Source organism: Pelodiscus sinensis, chromosome 1, assembly GCF_052426305.1.
Source record: "Pelodiscus sinensis isolate ZL-2025 chromosome 1, ASM5242630v1, whole genome shotgun sequence".
Lineage (NCBI taxonomy): Eukaryota > Metazoa > Chordata > Testudines > Trionychidae > Pelodiscus > Pelodiscus sinensis.
This window is the reverse complement of record NC_143052.1, coordinates 349,866,481-349,876,435: the sequence shown is the minus strand read 5'-3', so window position 1 is coordinate 349,876,435 and position 9,955 is coordinate 349,866,481. Positions and strand designations below refer to the sequence as shown.

Below are 9,955 nucleotides of genomic sequence, written 5' to 3'. Positions count from 1 at the left end.
TGTAGATGCTACTTTGAATAAGTAGGAATAAGATCCTCCGGAAAAGGGCGTTTTTTCCGGAGGTTCGGGGCCAGTGTAGACGCTCTTTTCCGTCTTTTCTAAAAGCTGGAAAAAAGCAGTGGACATTTTTATTTAAATGCCGCGGGGGATATTTAAATCCCCCGCGGATTTCCCTATTACGACCTCTGAAATTAACATGCCCCTTCCAGAAAAGGGGCCAATGTAGACGTAGCCCATGTGTTTACTTACAGACTTAGGATAGGTGCCTGTAATAGTGATTGAGGGAAGGCATCTCTGCTTTTTTAAGCTAAGTCCCTGTTTGTGCTTTGCAGACCTTTATCAGGGAGGAACGATTGGATCCCCTAGCTTCCCCCACTGTTCTATGAGGGAATGGCTGTCCTGAGATATCACTGACAGGGCTGCTAGGCTCACTGGTCTTATGACTTCTCTATATCAGGGACCAGCTCACTTGTTAATAATTCACATTGGACGGGAGCTGGGTGAAGGCTGGAGGGTCAGTTTCGCTGTGATGATCACCAGTTAAGCTCTACAGAGAATCATAGAAATGCAGGGTGGAAGTGACCTAGAAAGACCCCCTAGTCCAGCTCCCTGTGCTGAGGCAGGACCAAGTATTCCTACACACTTTTGTCTAACTGGTTCTTAAAAACCTGCAGTGATGGAGATTCCAGAACCTCCCTTTGAAGCCTACTCCGTAGCTTAACTGTTTTTATAGTTACTTAGAAAGTTTCTCCTAATATTGAACCTAAATCTCCCTTGCTGCAGATTAAGCTGATTGCTACTTCTCCTACTTTCAGTCCACATGGAGAACAGTTGATCACATTCTCTTTATAACAGTCCATAACATATATGAACATGGTTTGAACATATTTGAAGGTCTGGCCGTATGTGGGTTTGGCCAAGACACGGAGGAGGAAAAGGAGCTTACAGGGGTATGTATGTCATTTTCTTGGAGTGCCTAGGGCTCTGACTCATCTTGTTACCCCTTCAGCAAGAGGAAGAATTTCTCAGGCTTGAATCATAGAATCACAGAATACTAGCACTGGAAGGGACCTTGAGAGGTCATCGAGTCCAGTCCCCTGCCCTCATGGCAGGACCAAATACTGTCTAGACCATCCCTGAGTTGACTTGATGTTAACTCGATAACACCACCAGTCCGTGAGCCACCCATCCAATCTTCTCAAGGCTCTGCCAGCCCTTACTTTACCTTGCAGGGTAAAAAGTAATGGTGCCTGACGGGAATGGGAGTGTGAAGTTTGGATATGAAGGTGGGGCGGAGGGGACGACACTTACCTGGCTCTGTACCTCCTGTCGCTCTCAGGCACCATGAATCTGGCCAATGGAAGCAGCAGGGAAAGCTTTCAGGTGAACAGTTTCTTGCACTGCCAATCCCCCAGCTCAGAGGAGGAGGAGTGGCAGTGCATGGAGCTGCTTCCTGTCCCCATGAGCTAGATCTGGCCCATGAGGATCCTCCCCCAAGAGGGGAGCTGCAGAGCTGGAGCACCAGTGTAGGCTCCCCAGTATAGGGGTGTGTGAACCCAGAGCCTGCAGCTTACCTGCAAGATGGTTGCAGACCACACTTTGTGAACCACTCACTGCCTTACATGCTTTCTCTGGGCCTTGTGGAGGGTACTCAGAGTCTGGGTATGTATATGCAGTAAGGAGGAGAAGGGAATGGGCTGGGAACAGAGAGCCTAAATCGTGATGTTAGATGCACTTCAAGCACCCACCTGACAATTTTTGTCCTGCATGCATTGACCATATAGTAGTCACCGAGCCCCCCAGTGAAATGCAAACCACCAGCGTTTGACAGACAGGAATGTAGGATGGCAGAATAGTGCTGGGAGAATTTTTATTTTCATAGAAACTACTGAATACATTTAAAGAGGTTTTCAAATCTCAGTAAAGGTGCATCTCCACTGCACCCGTAGGTCAAAATAAGCTACGCAATTTGAGCTACGCAAATTGCATATCTTATTTCAATCTAATTTTGAAATAGATTATTTTAAAATTTCAAAATAAAGCGCTATTCCAGCAAGTCCCTTAACCTTCATGGAACGAGGGCTACAGGGACACCGGAATATATTTCGAAGTCATGGGTGCATTTAAAGATGCGAAATAGCTATTTGTGGATACTTTGGATATCCCAAAATAGCACTGCTGTCTAGATGTAGCCTAAATGTATAGGAGCAGAAATTGATCTTCAAACATTTGCCATTTAAAGAAATAAAATGAAACATTTCTGGTGTGAAAGAAAAGTACACTTGCTGACTTCTTCATTCTCTTTAAAAACACCATGGTTCTTTAGAAGTTTTCTCTTTTTCTGCCTGTGGAATAGAAATACGGAAATAATAAGGTATTTGTTTGAGACAAAATGCAGAGAAATATGTACCATGATTGCTGTCCCTTTGTGAAGTGTCTGATGGAAGCAAATGTTCACACACAAGTGCCATAGTTTTAGAGAACAGTTTTGCCACTGTAACCTAGAATGAGTAGGTCCTGACCCCGAGAACAGTGATGTGAGGGCCAGATTCTGCCATACTTACAGGCTACGTCTAGACTGGCATGATTTCCGGAAATGCTTTTAATGGAAAAGTTTTCTGTTAAAAGCATTTTCAGAAAAGAGCATCTAGATTGGCATGGACGCTTTTCCGCAAAAGCACTTTTTGCGGAAAAGCATCTGTGCCAATCTAGACGCGCTTTTGCGCAAAAAAGCCCCGATCGCCATTTTAGCCATCAGGGCTTTTTTGCGCAAAACAGTACTGTGCTGTCTACACTGGCCCTCTTGCGCAAATGATTGGCGCAAGAGGGCTTTTGCCCAAACTGGAGCAGCATAGTATTTCCGCAAGAACAATGACAATCTTACATGAGATCGTCAGTGTTCTTGCAGAAATTCAAGCAGCCAGTGTAGACAGCTAGCAAGTTTTTCCGCAAAAGCAGCTGTTTTTGCGGAAAAACTGGCCAGTCTAGACACAGCCACATTGCACAATCTCACATTCAGCAAGCAGCCATACTGCTTTCAATATCCTCTTTGGTAGAGCAAGGTACTACTCACTGGCAGTTAGGTTAGCAGCATGTCATCATTGATTTCTGCAAAGCACTGGTGTGTAGGGGACCCTTTGTCAGTCCCGGTCTATAACTCCATTAGGTGGTTTTGCGATATGGACAGCTTACTCTTAGACTCCAGAAAGAATAGGCGGAAGGGATAAAGTATATCATGTTGGCTTGATCTAAATTTAGGTACTCTCACTGAGTAGTACCTTGCTCAGAGAGTAGACCATTCAAATCAGTTTGGCTGTCTGAGTAAGGTACTTAAAGTATGACAAAATCTGTCCCTTTTTGGTATTTTTTTATATCAAAATTAACATCTGACACTGAAATTACCATATAATCGCTGAATTCCTTGTCTGTCGTCATCTGGAAGGACGAAGGTGTTTGGATCCCAGTAGCGATACATAGGGTACGTCAGAGCACCTTGAACATTTGAATGACCCAGTCCCAAAGAATGGCCAAATTCATGAGCAGCAACAAGGAACAAATTTGTTCCTAAATTTTTCATATATAAAAAAGAGGAAAAGAATTGTTAACATACAATGGAACAGAGAATCACAAGCAGAAGAATTCACATCTTTTCATTGTGATGAAATCCTATAGGTTTAATTTAAGTTTATCTGCTCTCCCATGTTTTAGTAAGAATTTTTCAGAGGCCATGAATGGGAAGTCAGGAAACCTGCAATCTATTCCTGACTCTCCTTTTGTTAATGGCCCACCTTTTGACAATCACTTAAAGTTGTGTCTAACTTACAAAAACACCAGGATAATATTTCTCTCCCACTTTTGTAAAGTGATTTAAGCTCCACAGAATACAGACCTTATATATATGCTCTGGCAGGCAAAGGTAAGTATGTTACATTATATATAAGAGAGAGGGACAAACAGTTATAGGAAGAAAATGCCAGGGCTTTGTGTAGAAGGAGCTGAATTTGTTGCGACGGGCACAGGAAATACTTTACCTATATGATTTTGTGACCATTTCTCAGCTTCATCAAAATGAGCATCTCCTCCTATCCCTGGGCTTGGTGCAAAGGCATGAGCCAGTACTCCCTCCCTTCCATCAAAGGGAGATTGGTCGCCGTGTGCTGCATAGGAAAGGAAATTAATATGTCATCAATTAACACAATGATTCATTTTAAAACACAGTTACATATCTTGAAGTTTAGAATTTGCTTTTAGTCATTGTAGATAATAATATATTAAAATGAGACTAAAATAATGTTAAGGATGCAAAGTCAAACATTCAAAAGGTAGGAAATGTCACACTTAAGATTGCCTGTTCAATGAACTCAGCTCCCATGTTTGTGCACATTATGGTACGGTTTTTAATTCCATGATTGCAAACTATTTTTTCCCATGGACTTCTGTCTTATGGAGGGCATTTTCTCAGTAATGGCTGAATCATCTTCTCTGAAACTTTCCAAAATTTCAGCCTGAGGCTGAAACCAAGTGAGAAAATGTCTGGCTTAAGTTTTGCAAAGTTATAAGCATCTGAAGGCAAGGTCCTAGAATTGACACCATTGGGCAATAATAAGGATAGATTATGCTACCTGCACTACCTGTGCTACTTCAAGTGAATGATTTTAGGGAACCACTGCTTTGAAAAACTGAGCCTCTCATTTGGTAAACTAATTTAATGTGTCTTCTGTTAGAATCTCCCGTAAGAGTGGCTGAGGTGTCTGGATCTTCAGCTGGAGGTTGGATGGAAAAGGTTGACTCTCCTCTTCTGCCTATAAGAAGGGCTACAATTTCTTGCTGGAATTCAAGGATTTGCAGGACAGTTGTCAAAAATTCATAACCCAGGAAGACAGTACAACATTATTGTACTATTGGATGTTTGGGGATAAATCTTTAAGGGTTTGGCTACACTCAGAATGCTACAGCTGCACCACTGTAGCACTTCAGCATAAGTAGCGCCCACAGTAATAGGAGTTCTCTCCTTGGTGGAGGTACATCACCTCCCCAAGAAGGGGTAGCTAGGTCAATGGGAGAAGTCTCCTCTTGACCTAGCACTAGTCTACACTGGCTAGTATAGATGACTCTCAAGGGTCAGGATTTTTCACACGGCCGACCGAGGGACATAGCTTTATCAAAATAAAAATCTAGTGTAAACAGCACTTAAGAGGAAGACTAACACTTGTATGTCTACACTGCATCTCTTTAGCACAAAAGCCTATGCAAACAAAGTGCAGATTAGCATATTTCCCTGCTTCATTTGCATAATTAATCAGGGGACATTTTTGCGCAAGAGGCTTTTGCACAAAAAGTAGCCCTCTACACAGCTCCTTTTTGGGCAAAAACACCCTCTTTCACAAGAGCCATTCTTCTCAATTTTTTCAGAAAGAATAGCTCTTGCGCAAGAGGGTGTTTTTGTGCAAAAAGGAGCTGTGTAGATGGCTCTTTTTTGCACAAAGACTCTTGCGCAAAAATGGCCACTAATGAATTATGCAAATGAAGCATGACAATATGCTAATCGGTGCTTCAGTTGCATAGGCTTTTGTGAAAGAGGGGTGCCCTGTAGTTGTAGTGAGAGAGGAACTAAAGTATGTGCATGTGTGCATATACACACACATTCTCCCCCTTTCAGACTTCTTGGAAGCCTAAAATAAAACTGTAATCCAAAATAGTCCCCCTTGCGTTGGACTACAGTGGAAAGAAGCTCTGTTGTATTTGTGTTTGTCTCTAATGAGGCAAAAAAAATGTTTTTGAGGCATATGACCAAGGTGTTTAAACCGTTCACAAGTGTGAAGACTCCTTGTTTGCTCATATATAGGAATAATGATCTTAGCAGAGGAGTACTTTTACAATCACATATACGTTGACACTATTTTCCTCATTTTACAGTTTGAACTTCCAAGGGATTTTGTGATGGTTGATTAGTTAAACTGATACACAAATATAAAACTGCAGGACATGATAAAGATCGGATGAACTCAGAATGAAAATAATTGTTCTCTCTTCAGCCTTTGGGTATGAAAACATGTAAGCTTTTAAAGTATAGCTTCAACTTTAAATAAATGTAATTCATGGATTCTTAAAAACATAGCAGTAGCCTCACCACCATGTGCAAAACGAATTAGGATATCCGCTTCTCCCCTGGCAACGTTTTGAAATCTCAGTGGAGTCACATCACTCCACACCTGAAATGCCTTTTTGATCGCTTTCACCACCATAGAACGAGGCAGATCCGGTGTATAATTCAGAATCCTTTCAGCAGCAAAAGAAAAGAAATTATTGTCATTTAAGGCATGGAATAATATGACAGCATTAAAACAAAACAAAATGCACAAACGTGGCATATAACCAAGCTGTAAGTCAATACATTCTTCCTCCATCTTGGAGTTCCTGGAAATGTGCTGTAATCTAATACATCAGGGACTCCACACCTTGGCCGTGCCATCATTTCTTCTGTTTGTGAATTTAATTTTCCTGTTACAGTCAGGTGGAAACATTTCTGCATCTCTTTAATTTTCTCTTCTAAGTCCCAACCACCTACTTTATTAATAGATGGAAAGAACCTGTGCAGATAATCCTGAAAATAAAAAGAAACTTTAGATTCAGGGTTCATCTCCAGTTGTGTTCTCTTATACCTTAAAGAATCAATTTGTCGGCAAGTATAAGATCCAGATCCTTGACTATACTTCAATTACTAGATCCCTAGAAAATCACAGTACTCTGTCATAAAAGGGAAACAGTTCAGACAGATATGAGACCACTTTTCCAATATAAATGAACACTAGGGGCTCGTCTACATTGGCCCCTTTTCCGGAAGGGGCATGGTAATTTTTGAGATCGTAATAGGGAAATCCGCGGGGGATTTAAATATTCCTACTTCGAAGTAGGAATAAGATCCTCCGGAAAAGGGCGCTTTTTCCGGAGGATCGGGGCCAGTGTAGACGCTCTTTTCCGGCTTTTCTAAAAGCCGGAAAAAAGCGGCAGACATTTTTATTTAAATGCCGCGGGGGATATTTAAATCCCCCGCGGATTTCCCTATTACGATCTCTGAAATTACCATGCCCCTTTCGGAAAAGGGGCCAGTGTAGACGTAGCCTAGGAGAAGACACAATGGGCTTAAACTGCAGCAAGGAAAGTTTAGGTTAGACATTAGGAAAACTTCCTTACTGTCAGGGTGGTTAAACACTGGAATAAATTGCCTAGGGAGGTTGTGGAATCTCCATCTCTGGAGATATTTAAGAGCAGGTTAGATAGACATCTCTCAGGGATGGTCTAGATGGTACTGGGCCCTGCCGTGAGGGCAGGGGACTGGACTCAATGACCTCTCGGGGTCCCTTCCAGTTCTAGTATTCTATGATTCTAAAATAACAATGTGGATTTGTGTTAAAATTGTCACTACCTTTCTCCTTTGAGAACTCTGTACTTAATCTTACTTCATATCAAAATGCTGCAGTGCTCTATTCTGTCTTTTATGAAATACACAAAAGAGTGTTGTACAAGGGTTAGTTAGTTCTGGATTTGAGTAATTGCTTATACCTGGACCTTTTCAGGCCTAAGAACTTAGGCTCCTACTTCTCATTTACACCAGTGCCTTTTGTACACCATTTTGGTAGTGTAAAGGGATCTTAAAATGGGTGTAAATTTACATTCATTGTAATGTCCCTTTACATTACCCATCTGGTATTATAAAAGATCCTTAGTGGTCATGAGAATCATACCACCCTGTCATTTATAAATAATATTAAGGATAAGATTTTGTCATGGACATTTTTGTAAAAGTCACAGAGAGGACATGGGCAAAAAAGAAAAATTGATGGAAGCTTTTCCTGACTTTTACTAAAAATAGCCATGATCTCTCTCTCTCTCTCGCTCTCTCTCTCATCTTTGGGTAATTTTATATCTTTAATACCTGGTCCTAATTCACTTTTGCAATTTCACATAGGGGGCTTTCAAAATTTTACTTTATACCTTCTATTTTTTGTCAACTGACTTGTAACAACTACATACCACTGAAATAAAATACAATGTCACCTGCTCTCTGGAAAGAAATATAATAATTAAGATGTAGACTTACAATGGAAAAGCAGTATATTTGCGGGTTAGGTGAACAGCCTGACAGATAGCCCATTCATGACATACCTCTATACGCTTCTGGTTGTTGGAGCTCCATGGCTCTGGTTTAAGCGAACCTGGGAGACCAAGAATTCCAGGCAAGAACGGTGCAATGCAGAGAAGGATGTATTTCATGGTGTTATCAGATGGTCACTGCTGAAAAAGGAAAATCTGAGGTCTTCTGTGTCTGATGGTCACAGCTATCAAGCTTATATAGGCCTGGACTGGTGTGTGTGTGGTAACAGATTTCATGAGTCATTTTTAGGCTTCCTCTGTGGTTTTGTTATTTGCTGTAATGCTTTTAAGGTGTCTTTATTCCAAAATGTAAATGAAGAAACATTAACTTTTTGATGACAGCACAGCTGATGTCACACTGACAGAGCAGGCAGCCAACTTTCTTTATCTCCCTTTCATATGATTCAGGTGCAAAAACCACAGGGGCAGAGGGATGTTAGTTTTCTTAACCTCAGTCAACACATTTGCTTGCTGACCAATCTCAACTTTCCAACATTACCTTGGTGCCATTAATGCACATTGCAACACACTTCTGGCTTGGTATCTAGTCTACATGTGTTGATTGACTGCAGAGGACGTGACTACATAAGTGTAAGTGCCGTGCGAGTGAAATCACTTAAAACTACATGCTTTGTAATACCTGCCCGTGTGAAAGTTTCTATTTAAGCATTCTAGTGCAAATTCTGAAAATCCAGAGGAAATTTAGTGATGCTAGTAAGGTTTGTCCAGATTTAACTAAGCTCTGAATCTGGCCACTTCTATATGTGGAAAGATTATGGAGTCCCTTAAAGTTTTTTGACCTCAAATCTGATGAGCTCTGATGAATCAGTCTTTAAAAAGGATTATTTAGTATAAAATAAAGGAGCTAGAATTATCCTATGTGGAAAAAAATCCCAGATGCTTCTACGGAAGAGTAAGGAGCCGTACTCAGTTATGGTGGATTTCAGTGAGCAGCAGGCCTCATTTGCGCTCCATGGAATGCTACAGCAAGCAACGGATGAATTTATTTCATAGGGTACTTCAGCCGAATATCAGCGTACTGTTGCATTTTGGGTGCACAGCTTAGTGACAATGGAGCTAAGCTGCAGCACAAGGAGAAATAGCCCTCTTCCCAGCAGTATCCGGCACTGTGACTGCGTAAGAGGTATCTGTTGTATTTCACCATGGAACTACTCACATGCATAAAGTTAAGCGTGTATTTAACTGCAGAAGAGGGCCCCTAGGGCCCCATTGTATTCTGACTGAAGCTAATACAAAGATGCCTGTGGCTGAGCTGTGCTTTGGCACAGCTGAAAATGGGTGATACTTAAAAGACAGATGTAAGCCACTTTGTGCTCTGTCATTCTGAGGAAATGTCATTCAGGGAAATGATCTTGTTCCTCATACAAATCAGAAAAATTCCAAGGTCAATGAAGCCCATGACTAGCCCACACTAATTAGAGCAGCATCTAGGATTCTCTTACAGGGGCAAGGGCCAAAGCTGAACCAGAGACTCAGGGAGCCACAACCAGCTCACTAGCACCCCTCACTCTGCTGTACTTAATGGAAACTGAGGGCAGTAGAAAGTCTGGCCCCAAATTGGGAAATTTCAACCTCGGAGATGAAAGTTATTGAAAGCGATAGCATGTTAGACTAAAAGCTGTTCTGTGATATTTATTTTGTAATATTTATTTTCCACACAATGAAGCATCTTAATACTATATAAAAAAAGCTCATGACCTTGCCATCTAAAGCTTCATACCTAGGATCTTTATGCTGGTAAGTAATCATTCTATGAGAAACAATGCTTGTTGAATAGTCC

At 41.3% G+C, this 9,955-nt stretch overlaps 1 protein-coding gene across 1 annotated transcript; it reads right to left on the bottom strand.

Annotated features, from left to right (window-relative positions):
* Positions 1-1,457: 1,457 nt before the first annotated feature.
* LOC149526015 (macrophage metalloelastase-like) lies at positions 1,458-8,309 on the bottom strand. The gene is made up of 6 exons (XM_089776669.1): positions 8,167-8,309; positions 6,383-6,604; positions 6,131-6,281; positions 4,032-4,157; positions 3,403-3,564; positions 1,458-2,345 (listed from the first exon to the last, which is right to left on the bottom strand). Exons 1-6 carry the CDS (start codon positions 8,272-8,274, stop codon positions 2,323-2,325), a joined length of 792 nt encoding a protein of 263 aa, XP_089632795.1. The 5' UTR covers positions 8,275-8,309; the 3' UTR covers positions 1,458-2,322.
* Between the last annotated feature and the right edge of the window lie 1,646 nt (positions 8,310-9,955).

Bases quoted from the DNA above. Each gene is read 5' to 3' on its own strand.
- LOC149526015 (XM_089776669.1), bottom strand. From the start codon at position 8,274: ATGAAATACATCCTTCTCTGCATTGCACCGTTCTTGCCTGGAATTCTT. The intron at 6,282-6,382 runs AGCTTGGTTATA...TTTGCTGCTGAA, and splicing joins GGAAGAATGTATTGACTTAC to AGGATTCTGAATTATACACC. The intron at 4,158-6,130 runs GTGAGGCTACTG...TTTCCTATGCAG, and splicing joins AATTCGTTTTGCACATGGTG to CACACGGCGACCAATCTCCC.